This window comes from Ascaphus truei, chromosome 5 (assembly GCF_040206685.1).
Source record: "Ascaphus truei isolate aAscTru1 chromosome 5, aAscTru1.hap1, whole genome shotgun sequence".
Taxonomy (NCBI): Eukaryota; Metazoa; Chordata; class Amphibia; order Anura; family Ascaphidae; genus Ascaphus; species Ascaphus truei.
Window position 1 is genome coordinate 277267966 of NC_134487.1, and position 24621 is coordinate 277292586.

The 24621-nt window shown below is 43.7% G+C and overlaps 2 protein-coding genes across 9 annotated transcripts in view; one reads left to right on the top strand and one right to left on the bottom strand.

Annotated features, from left to right (window-relative positions):
• SGCD (sarcoglycan delta) overlaps nucleotides 1-13556 on the top strand; it is a 338790-nt gene extending 325234 nt beyond the window's left edge. For all 4 annotated transcript variants that reach the window (XM_075602174.1, XM_075602177.1, XM_075602175.1 and 1 more), the window contains 2 exons: nucleotides 7116-7239; nucleotides 9229-13556. In XM_075602174.1, coding sequence (XP_075458289.1) covers nucleotides 7116-7239; nucleotides 9229-9405 — 301 coding nt within the window. In that variant the 3' untranslated portion in view covers nucleotides 9406-13556. The remainder of the gene's footprint in view (nucleotides 1-7115; nucleotides 7240-9228) is intronic.
• A 3539-nt stretch (nucleotides 13557-17095) lies between these two features.
• Nucleotides 17096-24621, bottom strand: part of LOC142495980 (uncharacterized) — a 45460-nt gene continuing 37934 nt past the window's right edge. For 4 of the 5 annotated variants that reach the window (XM_075602173.1, XM_075602169.1, XM_075602172.1 and 1 more), the window contains 3 exons: nucleotides 24030-24126; nucleotides 20858-20897; nucleotides 17096-19029 (listed from right to left, as the gene is read on the bottom strand). In XM_075602173.1, coding sequence (XP_075458288.1) covers nucleotides 18984-19029; nucleotides 20858-20897; nucleotides 24030-24126 — 183 coding nt within the window. In that variant the 3' untranslated portion in view covers nucleotides 17096-18983. The remainder of the gene's footprint in view (nucleotides 19030-20857; nucleotides 20898-24029; nucleotides 24127-24621) is intronic. The other variant, XM_075602170.1, reaches the window with a different exon arrangement.

Consider the following 24621-nt stretch of genomic DNA (forward strand, 5'->3'; position numbering starts at 1 on the left):
TAGAGTTGAACCTGTAGCAGCCTGAGACATCATCCAGCATCATGTTATGTGTCTAAGCACATGGTGCCAAATGTAAGTGCAATGATTGTTGCCTTGATAAACACTTAACTGGTACATGCAATGTTGCACTAAGTGTGTTATCTTTTCACACCGAGGGAATATGCTGCTGATTCCTGTTACCATCCACTGACTGGGTCTGCATTGTTGTATCCATTGCCTATACATCACTGGGAGAGTGCGAGTCCCCAATCGTGATTTACTTTTCTAGTGCTGAATTTGTTTAAAGACACTACACTATATATATATATTTTTTCCCCTGTATGTGGTAATATCTGCGCTCCCCACAAGCTTCTCTCCACCATTCCATGACAGGAGGAATTGGATCTCCTCCACAGAGGGTTGAGCAGCGAAGTTCACCATTTATTATCTTTTATCACATATGAGCACTTTTAATAATTGTTCACAGTGTAATTCACAGTTTATTTTACCTCTTATTAGAAGCGCCTCACATTTGTTTGTTTTACCCGTGTAATTGGTCTGATCCAGAAGACGTGTATTTAAACACGCCCCACGCCTGCATTTCCCGTTCTCGTCCCCGTGTCCTCTACTCAAATTGAAATGTTTGCCTGTGATTTATGCTTTTTAATTAAAAGCTTTCACTGTTTAATTAGAATGCCTACACAAGTAGCCTCTCTTTCCGAAAGCAGGCTGGAGGTTCAGTGATTATGTATTGTACAGTAGGAGAACATTCACTGACGCCTGACTTATAACGCGAAAGCCAGCAGCTACCCACCTGCGTCATGCACAGCGGGCGCCAGCCCCGCGCAGCAGCGATACGCAGAGATGCTGACCATGTTAACTTTTTCTTTTTTTTTACGCTTCCACATTTGCTTATACTTCAAAACCTAGCAATTTATTTTGAAAGCATCTATTCTCTTAGCGTAAACTTTTTTGGGAAATCAAGTTCTGCTTCTTATTGGGCAAACGCGAATGCTTTGCAATGTGTTTCTTTTCTGCCTCTCAAAGGATTAAGATCAGGCACGGAGCCGCTAATTTTCTAATTACACTTTAAATGAGTGCACACACGCTCAAGATGTGTTCTTTTTTTTCTTTTGTAAATTACCTGCTATTTCTTAATCATGCTGCTAATTGTATGCGACCGTAAGATACCTTTGAGTGTTTTTTTGTGTGGTGGGAAATACGCTATGAAATATGCTAGAAGGAGAACGTCTTCAGTTGCCGCACTGTGTTCAGGAAGTCTCTTTACAAGACATTGTGACACCATTTAATGAAATACGCTATGAAATACTCCACGGGGCAATAACACTGAGTTGTGAACCTTGTTCAATTCCCGGTGTCGGCTCCTTGTGACCTTGAGCAAGTCACTTTCTCTCCCTGTGCCTCAGGTTTCAAAAACATAGGCTATAAACTCATCTGGACAGGGACTGTGTCTGTAAAATTCCTGTGTGTTGCGGACTGCACTATGCTGTATTTGGGTCCCATTGGGGAAAAAAGTGCTATATGAAATAAAGTTATTATTAATATTATTATTACTCTAGTCATACAGTATGTATATGTCAGGTAAAACGTACTCATCCTTTACCTTCGCTGTTACAGTGGCGAGAAAAAGCTTGTGAACCACTTAGGATTTTCACATATTTCAAACCTAGAATGTTATTCGATCTTAATCTAAGTCCGAATAATACTGTAGATAAAGATAACCTGATCAAACAAGTGACACAAAAACATGATACTTTTTCAACATTCAATATCCATGTGAAAAAGTAAGTGAACCTTTATATTTAGTTCTTGATGGCGCCCCCTTGAGCAGCAATGACTTCAGCTAAGTGTTTTCTGTAACTGCTGGTCAGTCTCTCACATCGGTTTTGAAGAACTTTGGCCCATTCCTCCTTACAGAACTGCTTCGACTCATTGACATTTGAGGGCTTCCTTGCATGGACAGCTCGCTACAGGTCCTGCCACAACATTTCAATGTCGTTTAGGTCCGGACTTTGACTAGGGCATTCTAAAATTCTTCTTATGCAGACCTGCTTGTATGTTTAGGATTATTTTCTTCCTGCATGACCCACTTTCGTTTCAGCTTGAGCTCACAAACAGCCTGACATTCTCCCTAAAAACTTCTGATACAATGCAGAATTCATGGTTCTGTTAATGATGGCAAGCCGCCCAGGTCCTTCTTCTTTTTAGAGCAGTGGCTTCCTCCTTACTATCCTTCCATGAACACCATTCTTGTTCTGATTGTTGAGTCATGAACACTCACATTAGCCAAGGCGAGAGTGGCCTGCAGATCCGTGGATGTTACTCTGGGGTTCTTGATGACTTCCTGGATGATTTGCTGGTTTGTTTTTGGAGAGATTTTAATAGGACGACTGCTCCTGGGTATAGTAACTGTGTTCTTGAACTTTCTCCATTTGACTATCTATCTGACAGTGGATTGGTGGATCCCCAAATCCTTAGAAATGGTTGTGTAACCCTTTCTAGACTGATGAGCATCAATAACGGCTTTTTTGAGGTCCTCGGAGATTTCTTTTGATCGTGGTATGACTTGTTTCCACTCACCTGTATGGTGAAGTCCAAACTCACAAAGTTTATATTCTTAATATTGGGTGGATCCTCCCAAACTCATACCTGGTCTACCTAATTATTTAAACACCTGATTTTAATTATCCCCTGACATGGAATTGGCTAATATAAACCCTATTGGATATTTAAGAAAAGACTGGTTTTGATTCACGAAGATTATCATAGAAAAACTATGGAATTTCCATAATTATCATTCGGGTTAACAAGGTTTTCTCGCAACTTTATAGTGCTCTTACAGTTAATAAAGGCGCCATCTGAGTAGATGACTTCAGAAAACAGACAGAAGACTTCCACTAAACTTGTGGATGTGTTATTGTAATAAGCAATTTCAATAAGTCAAAAGACAATGGAAAAGAAAGCCTATATCAAAGCTGTCCTATTCGATATCCTACGAAGATGTTTTCCCCATGCTGGCTAAGAAGTTAGTCCTGCTCATTTAAATGGAGCAGAAGTATTTTCCAGCACGAGAAAGACGCCTTTTCAGCATATTGACTAGCGGCCTCGGAGTGAGTGCGCCATTCAGCGCCTTGCAGGCTTCTCTGGCAGTGATGGGGTTAATTGCCCTGTGTTCCTTTTCAGTTTGGGAGTAGGGGACCCTGCCTCTCCAATCAGACGACTCACGTTTTGTATAACAAATGCAGATAACAAGGAACCTTGAAAATGAACAAGGGATCAGAGCAGTGAGGGGCGAAGGGCTCATTAATTTACTTGATGAAGACTCATCGGGATGTTGTGTTTCCTAATAAAAGAAAACGACACCAGTGACCTCATAAATAACATTAACGATTATAGTGCCAGCATCTGCCCCCTCGTCCCTGGGAAATTGACTGAGATACAAATAGTCTTGTTCCTTGTACAGCCAAGCGCAAGAGTGGAACGTGCTCCTGGGCTCACTGACTGCAGACGAGCAGGACTTCAGTATCATAGCAGACTCTCATGTGCAGGTCCACCATCCTGATAATGAATGTGCGCTCTCACAATGCTGTACTGAGTATGACTACTACCATGGTTCATCCTTTGAAAGCTTGTTCCACGCAGAGGAGCTTCCGCAATAATAACCGCTACTTAGGCTAGGGGTTCTCGGCTCCAGCCCGCAAGACCCCCCAACAGGTCAGGTAATCAGTGGCTTAGTTGAAGATCCTGCTTCAGTACAAGTGGCTCAATCAATGACCGCCTCAGATTGAGCCACCTGTGCTGAAGCAGGGATATCCTGAAAACATGACCTTTTGGGGGGTCTTGAGGATGGGAGTTGAGAATCCCTGACCTAGACCCATTGTCTGTCTGTCCTTCAAATCGAATAGAGAACCCACGTCTGGGAATAAAGGGTTCAGAAAGAAAACGAGCAGTAAATTAACATTGCAGATCTGATTAAAATGTCTGTATGTGTAAGAATATTGAAGTACGGTGGTAGGTGGCACTCCAACCGAACAGCCCAGCTTGCCTGTGTGCACTGAAGAGAAGCAGCAAGTGCCAATGCTGAAGGCACAGGCACCCAGAAATAGGAAAGAAGATTTCTTGTGTGGATCGACAACGGTCCTTTGAGGGACATTTCTCAAGATACAAAAGGTGCAAGATTTAAAAAATATATATAAATAAATAAAAAAAACTTCTTTAAATTATACCCTAACTGAGGCACTGGGTAAAAACACACGGGCAGTTAGACAGTGACCCACACCGGAAGAAGCCTTACGGCGAAACGGCCGTCGGAGTATCTATACCACTCACTTTCCTGTGTCCCACTGCTGCACCGTGCTGACCATCTCCTTGTTTGGAGCTTTACTGCTGAAGCTGTTTTGTCCGGTCTCTGTGACTGCTGTATGATCGCTGCCTAATGCTAACAGTGAGCGGGATGCCGGGGGCTTTCATTGCCTCTTACTTACCTCTGTCTTGGACTCCCCTTCTCCTCTGGATGTCTTGTGCAGCGGCATAGCAAGTATCTGGACATTTCCTTGCTCCACGGTAGCCTTTGGGACACTATCATTTTTGTCTGCCACAGCTTATATCAGTAACACCTAGCTTTGGCATTAGGGAGTTATTTTCTCATGTTTTTCTCCCTTGTTTTCTCTGCTGACTCATTGTTTACATTTTAGTCTTTGAGGGGACCCCACGTCTGCATATTTTAGACATTTATTTTCTGTCTTTCTCTGGCTCTTTATTATAACTGCCAGGGTTTAGCCACCACCTTCTGGCTACACAGCATTTAGAGTATTCATTCATTACATTTTCATTGTTGCTCTTTCCATCAAGGGGTGGGGGGAGGCGGTGGGAAGGGGGGCTGGGAGGCGGTGGGAAGGGGGGGGGGGAGGCGGTGGGAAGGGGGGGGAGGCGGTGGGAAGGGGGGCAAGGGGGGAGGCGGTGGGAAGGGGGGGGAGGCGGTGGGAAGGGGGGGGAGGCGGTGGGAAGGGGGGGGAGGCGGTGGGAAGGGGGGGGGCGGTGGGAAGGGGGGGGAGGCGGTGGGAAGGGGGGGGAGGCGGTGGTAAGGGGGTTTAGGCGGTGGGAAGGGGGGGGGAGGCGGTGGGAAGGGGAGGGAGGCGGTGGGAAGGGGGGGTGGAGGGGAGGTGAAGGGGGGGTGGAGGGGAGGTGAAGGTGGGGGGGTGGAGGAGGGGGTGGAGGGGGGGTGGAGGAGGGGGTGGAGGGGAGGTGAAGGGGGGTGGAGGGGAGGTGAAGGGGGGGAGTGGAAGGGAGGTGAAGGGGGGGGGGGTGGAAGGGAGGTGAAGGGGGGGGTGGAAGGGAGGTGAAGGGGGGGGGTGGAGGGGAGGTGAAGGGGGGGGGTGGAGGGGAGGTGAAGGGGGGGGTGGAGGTGGAGGGGGGGAGGTAAATGGGGAGGTGAAGGGGGGTGGAAGGGAGAAGTGGAGTGAGGGGAGGTGAAAGGCGGTGATGGGGGGTGAGGGGAGGTGAAGGCCGCTCACTCACCCGTCCGGCAGGTCCCACGTGGATCTGAGGCGGGAGGCAGCGTGTTGTGGCCGCTCTCCCGCTGTGTCCCGGGCACTCGCTCGCTCCCCCGCTGAATGTAGCGGCGCCGGGGGGGGGGGGGGGCTATCGGGGAGACACTGACACTGGAGGGGAGGGCGGGTGGAGGGGAGGTGAAGGCCGCTCACTCACCCATCCGGCAGGTCCCACGTGGATCTGAGGCGGGAGGGAGCGTGTTGTGGCCGCTCCCCCGCTGTGTCCCGGGCGCCGCCATCTTGGGCACTCGGCGCCGCGAGGCAGCCTGCCTGGCCACTGGCTGTTCCCCCGCCGGGGAGGGGTGAGTTGTAGCGCCGGGGAGGGGGGGGCATGTATATGTGTGGGGGGGGGAGAGGTTGGAGATATAGAGGGGGGGTCTCGCACGGCCGCTGACACTGGGTGGGAGGGGGGGCGCTGAAGGGGTAATAATAGTGTGTGTGTCCCGCTGACTGTAGCGGCGCCGGGGGAGGGGGGGTCGGGGTGAAAGCGCGGGAGACACGGGGAGAGGAGGAGGTGCGCGGGGGTGCTGCTAACACTGTGAGCCCCGCTAATGTATGTAACAGTGTGTGTGTGTGTGTGTGTCACTGTGTGTGTGTCTGTCATTGTGTGTGTGTCTGTCACTGTGTGTGTGTGTGTCCCTGTGTCCGTGTGTGTCCGTGTGTGTCCGTGTGTGTCCGTGTGTGTCCGTGTGTGTCCGTGTGTGTGTTTGTGTGTGTGTGTGTGTGTGTCCCTGTGTCCCTGTGTGTCCTTTGGCCCGTCACTCCGCCTCAGGCCAATGAGAGGTGTGCGGGGGCGGGCGGGCCAAGGGACCAATGAGATTTCCCCTAGGGACACCGGACATCCAGGCAGGCAGGCAAACATACAGTGCTTTCACTAATATAGTATAAGATTCTTTGGTTCAGCAGTGTTCATTTAGTATGTGTTTAGGTATATTTTAATCTTATTTTTGTGTTTTGTATTGCTAATAAAATCCATTTTGTACTTTCACATATTTTTCGTGTGCTTTCAACAAACCCTCTTTTTTTCTTTTTGTGTTCATATAAAACAATGTTATATCTTCCACCATTTGGATCTTGAGAAAGGTCACTGAGGGGACCGGAATGTCGGTCCACAATAGAAATCCCATTGAATTGCTGTGCCCTGTGAATGACTGCACAGTTGTAGCCAACAGCATTGCAACCGTTTGCGCACTGCAGCAGGACACGGCGCAGCAGCGAGAGAAGCGGCCATTGTTTTGAATCAGCCACACGTGAGACGGTGGCTGTGCTGCTCTACTATTTTACCTGCAGCCGGTTCAATAACATTGGCTACGTCTATACCATTGACATTTACTGTATGCGTGTGATACAAATTATGTATACAAACACACACCACGTTTACAGAAATGTAATGCATTACCTACCACCTCAACATTAAATGACTTCTTGAGTGTTTGAGTAACAGTGGCAGGTTTTTATTAAATGTTATGTTGAAGGCAGGGGATCCTGTGCCTCTCACAGGTGATGCCAGTGTTTCTGCTGTTCACTTTATGCTGCATTTGAGTGTTTTGTGTATGTTTCTGGCAGGCTGGAGTCACCAACCCGGACCCTGGTGATGGAGGCACCAAAAGGGATTGAGATCAATGCAGAAGCCGGGAGTTTGGAAGCATCCTGTAGAACAGACTTACGTCTAGAGTCTAAAGATGGAGAGGTAGGGAGAGCTCTTTGTTTCACATAAGATGAAATGCCTCATGGAATAAGCCCTTAATATTGGATGGTTACATAGAGACAGGAACTACATATTTTATATCACACTACAGTTTAACATTGTGAGAGATGACATGAGGTATATATGGCCCACTTTCTCCCAGAGACCTGAAAGCTTATGGTGTGTCTAAAACCCCCAAAAGGACATTTTGGCTGAAGTGAGAAGGGACCAGCATACTTCTAATATTGACTTCCAAATGGAGGGTGAAACAAGGAGTGGGTTGCCAACCAAGTCTGTCTCCACCACTAATAGGGCGACCTAGTGACATCAAGGCATACATAATGTAAGGTCTATGCTGGCTAAGGATCCTATTCAGTATGCTGTGAGATACAGAAAAAACAAGATGCAATTGAGTGTGAATAAATTCAAATAGACAAATCAAATATGTGCAGTGCTCAAAATGCAAAATAAAGCACTAACAGCAGATACGTTGTGGTTGGCTAACCAAATGCAGTGGTGGATGATGGTCAAGCTGCAAACCAAGGTTCTCCTCAAAAGATAAACATGAGAAGAACATTGCATCGTTTTAATGCACAATGACAGAACTGGGAGGGTGGGGAATAACACACATTCTCCCAGTCTTGTGGTGCAGTAAGTGTATTAAGGGTACACTTATACCATTCAGGATTGTCCTTTAGTCACAGCATCAATGCCCGAAATGTTTTCTCCAATCTTCGTATCGGGAACCGCAATCACGTGATGTTCCTGTTGCCGGTGTGGAAACTTCCGCGTCTGTGCGCACACTCAGTACAGAGTCCCACTGGAGTCAGGCAGGCTGTTAAGGTATCCTTGGAGGGTCAAAAACCCTACGCTGAGGAAGACGTTGACTTTATTGACGAAAACGCGTAGGGTTTTTAACCCTCCAAGGATATCGTAACAGCCTGCCTGACTCCAGTGAGACTCTGTACTGAGTGTGCGCACAGACGCGGAAGTTCCCACACCGGCAACCAGGGACATCGCGTGATCGCGGTTGCCGATACGAAGACTGGAGAAAACTTTTCCGGCATTGATGCTGTGACTAAAGGACTATGCTGAGTGGTATAAGTGTACCCTTAATACACTTACTGCACCACAAGTCTGGGAGAATGTGAGTGTTATTCCCCACCCTCCCAGTTCTGTCATTGTGCATTAAAACGATGCAATGTTCTTCTCATGTTTATCTTTTGAGGAGAACCTTGGTTTGCAGCTTGACCATCATCCACCACTGCATTTGGTTAGCCAACCACAACTTACCTGCTGTGAGTGCTTTATTTCACATTTTGAGCACTGCACATATTTTATCTGATATGTCTATTTGAATTTATTCACACTCAATTGCGCTTTGTTTTTTCTGTATCACATTATCACACGGTACTAGAGACTGTTTATATAGGCAGCACTGAGGAGCACCAATGTTTGCTTTTTAACCCGTTTTGTGCAATATTCTGTTTGCGCTCCTTTTTTAGTTTTTGTTTCAGTATTCTGTGAGGCTGCTCCTTAGTGCGGTTTTCCCCACCACAGGGAAGCAACTTCACAGCATATTGAATAATTCTTGTTACTGGGAGGCACAGCTGGGGATCTATGACCTATCTAGACTATCCCTCCTGCCACAGGGATATTAACATTCCAGAATGGGCATTACAGTGCTGAATAAAAGTTCCTATATTAAATAGGGGTTTAACCCTTTCCTCAGAGAACCCAATAATGGCAAGATTTTAGAAATAGCCAAAGTGCACTTCAATTACATCTGAATTAGTTATTGGTTGGTCATCTACAAAACATGATTATGGATGGGGATAATCAATTGACAAAGAAAGATAGGCCTCCCTCTCCCAATTCCACCCTTGACTAGTATATTGCACAGAACACACATTTTAATGCCATGCATGCACAGGGATTGGGTACATGTGTCTCCTGTGTTCCTCTGTGTCACAGTCTTCTTCTCGTTTCTAGATACTGTTGCAAGCCGCAAAGGTAAAGCTTCCCAGGCTACCCCGTGGTTCCTACTCCTCCTCCACTGGCTCCAGTCAGAAGGTGTACGAGATCTGCGTGTGCCCCAACGGGAGACTGTTCCTGTCACAAGCGGGCAGTAAATCCACATGCCAGATAAACACAATTGTTTGTCTGTAAGAGACTGGCAGGGCAGCTCCAAGGCCCAGGAGTATTGCTTTTAGCAGAACACAGGAAGCCTCAGAAACAATATGTGTGTGCGTGTGAATATATACACATATATATAATATATATATATATATGTAAATCTATAAATCTCCTGTGTAAGAGATGTTTCAGTTCCAGAAGCTCAGGGTGACCCTCATTTGTCTTTCCCCTACCCCAATAATGCAATACATTCTCCTCCCAGGAGCTGTTCTCAGAACATAATGCCATGTGGGAGGAGAAGTTTCGACACCCAAGATGTAACCCAAAGACACATATTTCGTTATTCACCAATTATAAATCAGGGTTAGGACAGTAACTAAAAGAATGCTTCATTCTGATTTACTCTCATGTCTCACTCAAGGGCATCTGCCGGAGCAGCCATCGGGCTGTTTCCGGGTCAAATTCCCAATTGAAGTCGATGGGGAATTTCGAACACTTAGGCGGATATACAATAAGCTCCTTAGACTTGGATCAATGAAAATCAGAATGGATAACCTGCGTTTTGGCTCCTCTTGACTTACATCTGTGTGCAATGCATCTTCAAATTACTTGCACGGTAATGTCAAGGTACTGTGTACCACTAGCAGTATTATTATACACTATAATTGATAACATACTAGATAGAGTCTGCTTACAAGATTTAATGCAAAAAGGGTCACTCCATTGCTTAGATTCTGCTTCTCAAGGACATGTCTGACCCTATTATTATGGGTCTTTGTGTAGCAGTACCTTTTTTTTATTTTTTTTACCTCAATCAGGCTACAAAGCTAAGCTATAACATAAGATGAAGAAGTAACCCAACTCTTAGAGAACCTTGTTTCTTGGTTCCCTTCTTCTTGCTGCTTCTGTAGCACCTCTCACCTTCACTCCTGTAGTAAACTCAATCAGATCCATGATGCATAAGGTCACCCTGAACAGTATTTGTGTGGGGACACTGGACTGAAACATGTCTGATCAAAGAGGGGGAAATGTGCCTATGCCTTAAGACAATGCACTCTGCAAGGAAAAGCACAGCGGGGAAGCATCGGATTTACCTGTTTGCTGTTTGTTTTGTTTTTGTTGGGGTTGGGGAGGGTATTGAGTGTGATGAGTGAGGCTGTGAGCACTGGGGGATGTGTGAGTGGGAGCGGTATGATTTCTAATGACAAGGTGCAATGCCATTTCCATATGATCGTTAACTTTACAGGTTGTTACTTCAGTATGCTGCTACCATGTCACTACCCTGGCAATACAGCACTCAGGAGTTGGGTTCCTGTCATGTGATATGGTAATCCAGATATGGTCAGAGATGATCACAATCTCTGTTCTTAATTGAGGGAAATATTTGGGTTAGCCCTCTCTTACCTCTTGCTATGTCTGTCCTACAAGCCGCCAAGGAATCCATGCGCATCCCATCAGGCAGCCCTTATAGAGAGAGCGACTGTTGTCTGTTTCACATTGGATTGTCACCCAGTTTGTGGGAGGGGGATTTGGAGTTGTCTATGCAGTGGGCGAGAGAACAGCACCACGAGCTTGGAGCTATCACCGTGTACTACGTTCAGCTGTGCTGCTGTGTTTCCGCTTTGATATGACACTACAGTGCATGAGCTGTGGAAGGCCGTACTTTGTGCGGTGGAATGTACTCTGCACAGGATTGACAATGCTTTGTATAGAGCAGGTATGCAGCATGCTGCCCAGTAAATAGAAAGCAGTACTCTTCCCAGATTGTGGTTGGCCATGTCTGAATGTGTCTCCTTCTCTGTGACTGCATGTGTCTGTGTGATGGGTTTTGCACATTGCTTTAAGTTCCGCGCGTGAGCGAATCTCAAACCAAAGATTGGTGAGAATGCAGCTGCTGTGAGAATGATCAGCACAAAAATCCCCCCCCCCCCCCCCAGTATTTAGATACTGATGCAAAAAGATACCACCAGTATCACAGGAATGTAAAAAGCGGGCAAAAACACAAAGCATACTCAACTCGGAGTAGCATCAGGCAAACAACTTGCAATAAATCCAACTTGTTAACATGAAACATAAACAGCATTATCATTTTCAGAGCATTAATATGCTATTGATTGCTGAATCCACGGCTGAACAATGGACATATCATAATATTCAGGTTGCATCAGTGATACCCATTACCAGCGATTTATATACTGGGCTTTAAACTTAGAGTGACGCTATTGCTAAACCGTGCTTTAACATCCCAAATTTGGAGTGTTTCCATGCATTACCATTAATATATCGGCCTATATGTGACCATTATCATGGGCTTTACAATGTGTATCCAGAGTGTTATCTCTGATACACCATCAATATATACAAATGCAGAGTATTATTACCATTAATACATTATCCATACCCACTCTTTTAGTACTATGTTGCAATGTGCCACAGTATATCCACAGTGCCATTGTGGATATACCATGTTATACCTGCTAAATCGTGATACTAAAACATGCTTAACCAACACTGTTATCATTGAATTAACATTATACCATAGAAACGCTGAGAGGTAGATTGGTGAAAGAAGTGTTCCCCTTTACAGTACTTGAGCTGAGAAGAGACGGGCAGGCCCTTCCATTGTGCAGGTTTATTAAAGTTTCCACAAGCTAAACTTTAAAAAAAAGTATCCAATTGAAAGCAATTGCGGACCGATGTACTAAATCAATTTGGAGCAAAGAGCGTAATTTTAATGTCGGGCCTTTTAGTGTACAAATCAAACAAGGAACCCCATTAAAAGCATTTTTTTTTTAAATTTGATTAAAAAGGGGTGAAAACTCTTGCGTCAAAAAAAAATAATCTGCCAGGTCTGATGTAAGAAACTGGAACAAGCCCGGGAACACAAAATGGCACTGTGCTGAAACAGGGATATCCTGAAACCCTGACCTGTTGGTGACCCTTGAGGACTGGAGTTGGCCACCCCTGCTGTAGAGGATTTTTCCTTTTTAGTAGATCTTACGCTCTGTTCCCCCCCCCTCCCCCATTTTGCAGCTGGGAACTAACGCAAAGAACTCTCAAGCATTGAGTAATAAATTTGACGTTCCGCACCTAATTTACTTAATGGTGCCAAGTCATAATTTACCATGCGGCCTATACATTCTAATAAGCTTAGCACCGCTTGGCAAATTTGGCCCCTTATCGGGTACATTTACTAAACGGTCATGGTCATTATCGCTCATGAATGGCCATTTGTCTATTTAAGAGCATTAATGGCTATTGCATTGCGAATACAACCATACGAATAAAGTCTGTAAACATGCAAGAGATGCTGCTCTGTCGACAAAGCACCCAGGAGTTTGGTTATGGGGACATATCAGCTGGAAAGTCTAAAGTGCATATGATCTAATATCTTATTGGTCTTGATCTCTACTAGACAAAGCCAGTATGTGTTGGCGATGCTGTGGGAGCACAGCATGGGATTTTGTTAATAGGTCATTTGATCGGGTTAAGGGAGCCCTGTGTGCTGTGCATAGCCAAACAATCATTGGAGAAATAACTGAGAGTGGCAAGTTCATACCTTGGAACGTGAGTTTGTACGTGTCTTTGAGCACAAATGCCAATGTTAACATGTGTGGCCCCAGGATGCAATCACAATTTCATTTGGTGGGAATGAACGACGCAGGATTTTTCTAACCCCTTTGCTACCCGAGTGACCCCCGAGCAGAGAAGGGGTTGACCATAGCAGCAGTAAGCAGCTCCCACCTTCAAAATGTAGCTGAATGCACTTTGGCTCATTTGACATCTGTGCAGCTGCGTTGCCATTTGAAATCAGCCCCCTGTGTCTAAATAAAGATTAAAGGCTGTGTTATGTCCTATAATCTTTACCAGTGGTTGCACCTTTAGTGGAGACGCGTGTGTGCGCGTGTGTGCGCTGGTGTGAGTGATGATATATACCTGTGTGTGTGCTCGGGAGTTTGGGGGAAATATATTCAGCTTTTTGGGGGTTTTGTATTGGAGTTTAATGTGAGTCCTTACTCACTCTATGCAAAAATTTTGTAAGCATTTGCAATAATGCTCAGTATAATAAGGAAATCTTTTAACTTTATTACACTTTCTGTACAAGAATAAAAAAGTGATTTGTATTTAAATGATTTCAACTGCAATCTTGTAAGACCTCTTAATAAAATAACGATTGATATGAATATGGGGGTGCTCATTCTGTGTTATGGTGAAGATACTGTTCCTACAGTATATTGCTTTGTAATGTAACACTCGTGTTTTTTTTCTGATCTAAAGTATAAGAATGTACAGACATTACCTGTTTTATTAACCGGTTTCCACATTGAGGGGGTTTGTTGCGACCTATGTCTTGTTGCATCATCCCACCAGTGATCCCATTGTAGAAGCAAAACATTGATCATAAGAAGCCACAGTTAAGTGAATACAAAAACAATGACATGTGAAGACTTTAATGGGGGAGACTGAAATGGAATTCCGTGTGAAGACATTCCCTTTGGAAGAACAAGATTACAATACAGGTAGGCCTCGTTATCCAACGTTTCACTTTACAACGGATGACATATCCAACGCTTTACAATGCAACCCTAAGGGCCGTGTTTCGACGCCTGGATGCGTTATCCAACGCTCACCGCCACTGATTAACATGGGACTCACTTTACAACGGTTTCACCATCCAGCGCTACTCCCAGAACGGATTCCGTTGGATAACCGAGGACTGTATGGCACAAAAAGTTAACATGAAGATACAACTGGAAAAAAAATAATAGTTGCAGCAATAAAACCACAAACAATTTAATGAGGCTGATCTCTATCTGATAACCACAGACATGCTAATACAAGGATGATCCAATAAGAGGACAGAAACATTGATTATAATACACATATGTACAGTAGGTTAATATGGCTGCAGACTCTTTGGAGGGCTAAAAATTAGATTTGATTAATCCGCAAAGCATGTGAGCCTCTAACCTCTTACTTTAGCTGGGTTGCTGCTTGCGACCATTTGAACCAACAGGGTTTGCGACTCTTTAACAAACAGGGTTTGCGATTGTTTAACAAACAGGGTTTGGAAGTGCACCAGCCCGGCGATGTCACACAGGTGAAATTGTACCACCTTTCCATTGACAAACATTAAACACACATTTAGTACCGGTACCTTTTGAATCTAACAAACTACTGTATTAGGAGCATATATTATTATTGCTAAAGGATGCTGATTTGCTGTTGAGTTTTCTGACATTTTGCCCTACTTGGCAGAGAAGTCTTTCTTAGTACATACTGTAGGAATATGTGCCGGTCCTGCAGATGTTACATTCTGCAAGATATTTTACCATTACCAATTGCGTTTCCTCTAAGTGTTTCTATCTGACATGTAATTACCTCCCTTGGGATACAATCTAAATGCCCTCTTCTACAAATGGAAGGTGTATTCCCTGGATTCAAAGCTTCATGCCAACCCCTCTAGTAAATATATCAACAGAACCTCTCCGACAGCTGTCTGTGCATATGCTCTCACTGTTACTGCCTCATAGGCTTTGTCCATGTTACACTTTAGAAAAGCTTAAAAAAAAAATCACCAAAAAGTTTCAAATTCAAATTCAAAACATAGATGTTCCTTGAAAATAGACATAGAAAAACAATAATCGTGGATAGTACCAATGGAAGAAGAGTCATACCAGTATTAGTTCTATGCATAAGTTCTTTGAACACTATTTTTTAAAAGGTTCCTGTTATATTTATGCTACAAGAGCACAAGTTTAAAAAATATATGTTTCCCATTAAAAAAAACCTACAAGTTTATGTTTGTTAATGAAAGAGTATACTCGGTTCCTTTGGTCATCATTACACACTACTACAGGAGACGCGGCTTAGAGTTTGATGTACAGTGTAATACAGTCCTAGTTTATTACTGGGCCTTGTGTCTGAAGTTTAGGCTAGGGATCATTAGTCCGTCAATTGATTATAGTAAGGAGAACTGGAGGTCACAGCAGAAGAGGGGGCATTTGTGGTCTGGAAAGCTCATGAACAACACCTATAAATATTTTATGTTGTTATCATAAGGTTTCACAACCTGCAAAGAATCTTGTTTACAATAAACTGTCACAGTGTATGGGCACATTGATTTTGTCATTCTTTCTATACCATCTGCTCTTGGAGAACAATATTCAAACCCTGGATACAGAACTTGTAAAATCAGAAATGTGTATAGCTTGGTACACCTGTTTTTGACCCTTGCTGTGACTTTAATTAGGTCATTACAGTAGTTAAGGATTGTCCCTTACATTTTTCCAGCTGGATCCAAAGACCAGACCAAGAGTTGGCACTTCCTTCCTATGCAGCATTATAATGTGATGTCCAGCCTTAAAATATCATAATAATGGCACAATAGAATTGTGCAGCTGGGAAGTGTGAAGCAACCAATAATACGCCCAAGTTTAAAGGTTGTTGAATGTGTTTGAGAAAGGGTGGCCAACTCCAGTCCTGAAGGGCCACCAACACAGGTCTGTTTTTAAGGATATCCCTATTTCAGCACATCACACCTGTGCTAAAGCAGGGATATCCTTAAAATCTGACCTGCTGGTGGCCCTTGAGGACTGGAGTTGGCCAACCCTGTATTAGATTAAGAGTAAAAAATGACTTTGGGCCAACCATGGATAATCAGAAGATACAAATAGTGTACTGTACATATAGAACAGAAACACGATTCTCTGTTTCTCAAACACGTTCAAACATTTTTGTAGCTTTCCTTTAATTCAGAGCTCTATAATTTAAGATTAAAGAACATTGGTTTTCTAATGGGTAAGCCTCAGTGAGCTCTATAGAAAACATAAATGGTTGGGGAACCTGTCTATGGTAAGTTGGAACAATTTGCTTGATCTTAACATGTAGAATGGAGAATCTCATTGGTTCTTTATATTTACATTGCAATGATTTCTGACAAATCTGCAGATGTTTATCCAGTAGATATCCACAAAAGCCCAATCTCTATTATTCTCCTAAAAATTTAATATTACGTTTGATTTATTGTAGTAGCAGTCCATTATTCCCCAGCATTTTATATTGCTTGTACATTCTATGGTGTTGTTTAGCATATAATAATAATAATAATAAAATTAAAAAATAAACATTGGGAGGCAAAAGTAGAATCTAATGAACAGAAGTATGTGAATTATTGTGAACTGATTCTGGAAGATGTTAATAAAAATGTTCTAAATTTCTGGGAAGAATATTGCCTACATCCATATAAAATATAAACTATATGGTAGAAAATATCCATAAACAGCCAATGAATAGTTTACTATTAATTCTTTAGTGCCCAAAGCACTGGAAGAGGTGACTTGTACAAGCTCACAAGCAGAAGACACATGGGGTTTCATTCATGAAGTGGTCGGTAGCTGACCAGCGCTCAGTAATGGAAGTAAATAGCCTAACCACATATACAGATACCATTGCATTGTGAATAAGGTCCAAGGTCCCAAACTGTTTTTACTGCAACATGAAAGGCAACTGGCATTACCTCAAGACTACTCATTCTTTTTAGACAGGTGAAGCATTCTTGTGCAACCTCCGGAATCTGTGTGCCTCTTCTGGACATGTTCTCATTTTCAGTCATGAACTGAAGTGTTATGCATATTACGGTGAGCTCCATCAATGTCCATGGGAAATGTGCAATATGTCCACAAAGTGGTTTGAGAAGAACAAAATAAGTCAAATCACAGGATTTCCATCATTCTGTTTTAACTTGTTTTAATGTATGCATTAGTTAATCTGATCAGATAAGGTGATTTGTGTAATCAATAGAGTAGAAACTTCCTTTAAAGCTGCCGACCAAGCAATATCCTACATGTGATTTAAAAAAAAAAAAAAATCAGTTCTGTACTATGAGAAAATATTTGTAGCATTTTTTTGTGGTATAATGTAACAAGCAATTTTTGTTTCTATAGCAACCATTTACAAAGTCACATCCCCTTCCTCTTCAGAAACAAGCTCTCGCATACCCCTTTTTGAGCCCTGCCCTCTCTCTAGCAGTGCACCAATTGTATCTAGAGACTGCCTGGTCACATGATCTTCCCCACAGAACTTTGCATCTTTGGTCCTCTTCGGCTCCACTGACAGCCATTTAGTGAACCCCCAAGCCAAATCTTCACTTTTCGATCACTGGAGACCAGATCGATCTCGGCAACTTAGCCAATTACTTATAATTGTGTGGATTGTATTCATGCATTCAGCTGGGACTGCTGCTTTAAGACAAAGCAGCTAATATTTTATGCACTCCTCATAAACCTTGAGATTACAAGCATGCTATAAAACAAAACAAATATTTACTGAAGGAAGCATTAAAACTCTTGTTAATAGGCTGCATCAATAAAATCAAGTGTCAGGAGCTGCATCTTTAAATCACCACTCTCTGCAGTCTTGAAGCTTACTGGTAAAACAGCTGTGCAAGCAAGACCCAGCTCCGCTATCATTATACAGGGTCTACCAAAGCCTTAACACCTTGTACAAGTGATAGCTATGCTGTATAATCGATCCCCAGGGGCGTTGATTGTGTCAGGTTCATTTCTTATTCATCTCTGTTTTTTCCGGCTCAGAATAGGACATTTAAAAGCCAAGGATTAGCATCCATAACAACACAGCCACACGCTCGTACAACTTTGCATTGGTAAAGTATTGTGATTATTTCACATGGGTATTATGGGAAAACTGCTCTGTGTCAGGGTATTGGATCAGATGGAAAAGAAATGTTAATATGTGTATAGAGGAAACAAATCAGTTTTAACGCATAGGGGACTGTCGGGTATAACTACTAAAGTCTCCCAGGGGCAAAACCAGTGCAAAAAACAGCAGCCTATTAATCAAATAAATTAAAATCCATTTAAAACAATGGTCCTGCCCCAGTTTTGCAGCCAGGATACTTTAGTAAAAGTACCAAACTGTACAAAACTGGAGCAAAAATAGTACCAGAGTGTGAAAGTGATAGAGTTTTTTTTCTTCCTTTGATAAATCTAGTGCTACGTTTTAACCCCCGGGAGACTTTGGGGAGTCACTAAGCTACCACCATGCATTATCTGTCCTCCGGGTCAGTTTCAGCCCAGGTGCAGTGTGATTGTGGTGTGAATGTGGCTATCGGGTTTATGAAATCTCCCCCTGTAATGTTATCAGTGTTTGTTCACCAGACTGCCATAGTGCTGATTGGGGCACTAGCACAGTTGAATGAATACCATCCTACAGTATGTGTCAAATGATTGCAGTGACAGGCATGCTTGTATTTGGACCAATATACATTTTTTTGTGTGGTTGCCTGCAAACATATTACCAAATCCATAGAGTCTTTTCATTAAACTACCATAGATTAATTGTTTTTTCCAAATTGCCAATATACCCTTTTCTGCCAGGGCACTGGCACTGTATCAGCAAATTGGTTAAGAAGCCTCAAGCTCGGTGTGCATGCAGTTGCATGTAAAAAATTGAATGTATCATAAATAGTGTGTAACAAACACAAGAATAAGGTTGTTGCCAGACTTTTGCTAGTTGCCATACATTTGCTACATAACCTAGTGTTTCATAGGTTGCAGCCCGTTCTGTTTATCTTCTTCGTCTGCTTCTGTCTATATTTCATCCTTTAGTTTCTCTTCGTGTGTGACCAGCTCTAAACTGGACAAAAGAAGCTGCGGGTTAGGAGATGTCAGAAGAACCACACTCCAAGGTCAACCGCAAATCAGAGCGCTGCCAGCTCTTGGGAATGGGGCTTATATAATAAAGTCTCCCAGATGCAAAATCTCGAGCACACAACACACATCAGATTTAATCAGAGAAAAGCTCCCAGAGGTTACCATGGGATTTGTTTGCTTTGGTAAACATGGTGCCGTTTACTGGCTACGGTTTTGCATCCATGAGACTTTGATACGTAGACCCCCTCATGACATTGACAACATGACTTGTATTTAAAATATATGATAGCCATCAACATGCTGAATCAAAGTGAGACGCCTACTGTATGTGGGAAAGAGGACAATGACCTACTTTTACCCCTTTAAATTTATTCCTACTTCTCACAGTACTCTCAGCTTTACGCCATAGTGCAGGGGTTCTCAACTCCAGTCCTGAAGACACCCCAACAGGTCAAGTTTTCAGGACATCCCTGCTTCAGCACAGGTGGCTCAATCAGTGGCTCAGTCAGCGACTAAGCAGGCTCTTTCACTGAGCTCAAAGGGAAAAAGGGGATGGATCGGGGGCTTCTCAAAAAGTAATAAATAAAGTTAACTGTGTCAAGTGAATTTCTAAAAACTACAATAATAGTGTGATAATAAAATACTTCAATCAGTGCAAATCCATCACCTCAAAAACAGAAAAAAAGTGACAATGGTGAATATATATATGAAGTAAATAGCTGCTCTACACCCTTGATTAAGACTGTTCGCTGTCCCTGTTGTCGTGTTTTCTTCCTCCAGGTAAGGGGGGAGCGCTTGGTGGATGAGTGATACAGTATATATAAAGAAAAAAAGGGGAGAGACAAAACCAATAATAGTGTAGTCTGTGATAAAAATATTCCAATCTATTAATTCAGTGTTGGTCTCACTCACAATATTCTTCTGATGTAATACAGCATATCAGAGATTCATCTCTCTCTGATGGGAGCCCTTTTGTGTGTCTCTCGGTAAGGGTTTGTGTTGTAATACACCCTCTGTTGTAGGCCACTTGTTCTCATCAGATAAATTTGATAATGTTAAAAAATACGTGGGAGAGAACTGCTGAAGAGATCACTGGTCTGATGCACGTCTCACGGATCAAACCGCCACACCGCTATACACCGCTACACACCGCACGCATCCGCATGGGACACTTCCGGTTGTACTCCAACTATGGGCGGAAGTGGCTTCTTCGGTTTCTCTAGCTATGCACTGCCAGTCCTTTTAGTCTCCAGTCCTCCCGGGATCATAAATTCAACATGTTCCGCATAGGCTTTCTCAAGAATTATCTTCCACTGAGCCACTGATTGAGCCACCTGTGCTGAAGCAGGGATATCCTTAAGACCTGACCTGTTGGGGGGTCTTGAGGACTGCAGTTGAGAACCCCTACCATAGTGCTTTAAAGTGTAACACCTTTGCTAACAAAGCAGGCCGGTGTGGTCCTAGCAGGCCGCTAGGGGGTCTATTTTCTAAAGACTCCTGGCTTCGAAGCTGGGGGAAAACCAAGTGTGAAAAGCAGCCCCATATTTTTCAAAGAAAATAAAATCCATCGAAATCAATAAGACTTTTTTCCTTTGATTAATATGGGCAATTGTATTGCCCTGGATTCCCCCCCTGTTTTGCAGCGTGGAAACATTAGTAACTGACCCCCCCCCCATGTGTCTAAAAGGGGAGGTGAGTGTAAGGTGAGGAATGAAAAGAAGTTTGGGTCTCACTCTAATCGAAGGGGAAACAGAAACATCAGAGGTTAATTTAAGTGCAGGAGGTCATTCACTAGTACACCTAGGACTCACCCAGGATCCGTGTGAAAGTGGTACGCTCCTCCTCCTTTGCCTAGTGGTAAGAAAAAAAAAAGATAAATTACCTCTTTCTCCAGCAAATAAAAATATCACTTGTGAGCATATTCACATGTCCTACAGATCTACAAACCTGTCTTTCCCCACTACCTCTTAGCATACAATGCTTCCACTGCAGCCAAGGGATTCTGGGTAATAACATGCAACAAAAAACAGACAAAGATGCCCAAAGCTACTTCCAATGTGACAAAAATACACAGTGCAATACCTATATATTCTCTTGAAAAAAGGGTAATTTGGCCAAAGCGTCTTAAGCCTGCTGCCACTTTCAAGGCATGACCGTAGCAGGTCCTAACACTCCCTGGGTTCAAATTCTTATTTACCTGTAAATTACAGGAAGAATTATCACAATGGATCTGTTGTAACCTGACAAAATGAAACTGACCTGCCAACTTGGAAAGTGGGGTGGGGCAAGCTTAAACCTTGGGGAGGGGGGGGGCCACTACCCTCCCACAAGCAGCTGAGACCAGCTGCACACAGTTAATAAACACACAGATACCCAACAAGCTCTGAGAAACCCCAACCATTACCACATAATATATATGTATATAAGTGTCAAAAGGAGTGCTGTGTGCAGCTGGTCTCAGCCTGCTTTTCCCCGTTATCGCTCAGCATAGAGTGCTTCTACTGCAGCCAGGGACTCTGGGTAATGACATGCAACTGAGCACTCGTGGCTGCCAGGGAAACAGAGCGGGGAGAACTCTCCTAGCTGTCCCCGGTACGGCGGCACCCGACGCAGAAGTGACCCGGCAGCTCCCCAGCTCAGCTTTGTCACTGTGATCCCTCCTCTCGCTGCTCCTGTCGGCACTGGAAATCGTGTACAACTTCCGGCTGACCGAGGAGGGAGATGCGGACCGGCTTGCTGCCCAAAAGGTGTGTGTGTGGTGAAGGGGGAGAGTCCAAGGGGAGAAGAGAGAGTGAGGGGAGGGGGGGAAGAGTGTAAGGGGGGGAAGAGAGTGTAATAGGAGAAGAGAGAGGGGGAGAGTGTAAGGGGGACAAGAGAGAGGGGGGAGAGTGTAAGTGCGGAGAGTGTGAGGGGGAAGGGAGGGGGAAGAATGTATGGCTGCGTCCATGGTGACTGCCCGCTCACGTGCGTGCGTGTGACGTCACCTGGGTTTTAGCACTAGCGTTTTGTGGCCATGCTAGACGTGATGGAGAGGCGTGTCTGGGAGCATGTCTGGGGGTGTGGCAGTGACGTCACAGAGCTGGTTCGCCCTTGGGTGAACCGCACACATGACCTGGCCATCACGCCATGGAATCAAGTGTAACTGATTCCTCGCGCACTGCGCCCCCCTCGCACTGTCACACACGCACATGCAAGGTCCATGGCTGCGATCATTGCCTTGAGGCATTGTGATCGCGTGCGCGCACGCCTCCATGCTGGGTACCCGAACATGGCCGCAGCATAAGGGGGGAAAAGAGAGGGGGGAAAGGGACAGGGGGAGGAAGAGAGGGATAAAATAAAGTTTAACTTACAGCCTCTATTACAATTGTGTAATTATATCTGCTGGAAGCCCTCCAGTTGGGTAGGTATTGGGCCAAGAATTTGCAGCTGCAACCTTTCATTCTTGTCTGGGACCCAACATCTGACCTTTTTCTGCATCTGCTTACACTTGCTATTTTGTTATTGTTATAATTAGCTTTCCACTGAAATTGGCATTAATCATTACTTTGCAAACCAGTGACACTATAGGGTACAGCTGCAGCATGTGTCACCAAAATTTCCACCCATGTCCAGCATTCAACATCAGTTGCTGCGTATACGTAATTAAAGGTACAAAAAAAATGCTCAAATAAATATGTTTAGAAAAAGGAGATTGGCAGATGTGTATAACTCATTTTTGCCGTTACTGTTATTATTCTTTATTTGTAAAGCGAAAACATATTCCACCGCATGAACAGTAGGGGCACTAAATAATTACTACTGTCCCATTTCCTTTCTACCCTTCATGAACTCATAGGGAACCCTGTGCAATAATGCTCAAGTTATTAGGGTCCTTTTTGCCCCCCCCCCAGTGGTAATATTGCTATGCTTCCCCTTCTTAGGACACCCCCAGTTGCTAGTTAATTAGCGTTTAAAAAGCTTATTCATTAAGTTTCAATAATAGCATTTCTGAGTGAAAAGGGGCAACCTTGCATGGAAATGCATCCCTCGCAGTGTATTCACTACACAGTTCCCACACATCCAAACGCGGTGGAAATGTCCTGCACTGTTGCGTTTCGCAACGGAATGGAAATTTCGCCTTTCTCAGTCATGTGAGTTTGAGACAACCTGCGTTAAACCTTCGCCCCCGGGGCCTGCGGGCATAAAATTGGAAGATGACATTGCAGTTTTGTATTGGTGACCCTGCAGCCATATTAGGCTTTTTTTGTTGCTAGAAACTGGGGAAAAAAAGTCTAATTTCCCAGAGGGGCCCCAGAGCTGGGAGTGCTGAAGCTGAAAGCAACGGGGAATTTCAACCAAAAACGTCTCGATCGGCTGCTTCGGTGGATATAGGCTGTAAGCCCAGGGGATTGGCAGCTTTATCCTACAACGCTTGGTATCAAAGTACTTTACTCCTATTTTCACCTGTGTGCCCCAGCTTGTAATTTGGGGATTGTTACAGGAGAAGGTAGAGAAAAGCTAAGTGATGAATGTATGATAATTGTGGATATCAAATTTTGCTTCTCTCAAAGGCATTTTTTAGTTTTTGATTTAAAGCAGTTGCAAGCAAAAATGGTACAAAAAACTGATGACCCCATGACATACGTCCCAGTTTGCTGACCACATTTAAGACATATTTCTTCTAACAGTCTATTGATAACTATGTTACACTGTTGACAAAATGTGATTGTGACTCATTTATCATATGCGCACTACTTGCCAATGGTTTTTTTCTCTCCAATAAATAATATGTATTTTCGGGTCTTAGTATTTCAGTTTCTACAGTCTTACATGGCTTGTGAGGCTTGCCAGTTATTTGCACCACAACTACCTAGTATAACTTTTGCACTTACTGATTCATGAAGAGTACATTGACTGTTTCATTTGCACATCCCTTAATCATTTTATCCCACTGATCTGGCACTTCTGGGCCCCCCACCCCTAAGTTACTGGACAATCTCTCACCTCTTAATTTCAGCACCAGCAGACACACTAACGCTACAACAATCAATGATGCGCTGATCACAGTGAGCAGGATGTAGACGGGGATTCCATCCGCTTTCTGAAAAAGAGGAAGATATTTTAGGATGCGGGGATATGAAGTCAGGGTTTAGGGGAAGTGTCCCTTTCATTTTAACAACATAAGATGACATTGCAGAGAAGTTCCATTTGACCTACCGGTATGTCCATCGAGTTCAACCTATGTTAAATGTAGATGACAGATACTTTCTCCTATATTTCTATTTACAGTATTTTGATCCAGAGGAAGGCAAACACACAACTCCAGTGACAGATTGTCCAACGATGTGTCAAAAGGGAAAAAATTATTTCCTTCCTGACTCCAACAATGGAATAATCAGATTTCTCCCTGGATCAACATCCTTCCCATGTTTACTTATTTCCTTTCTAAAAAGATGTCCAACTTTTTTGTTGTTGAAGATATCTATTGCATCTGCCAATGTTCTCAATCTGTATTCAATATTACCATCCAACAAAAAATCATACTCTGCCCTGCCTAAGTACCCTAACAATTATACTCCTGTATCAATAAAAAGTC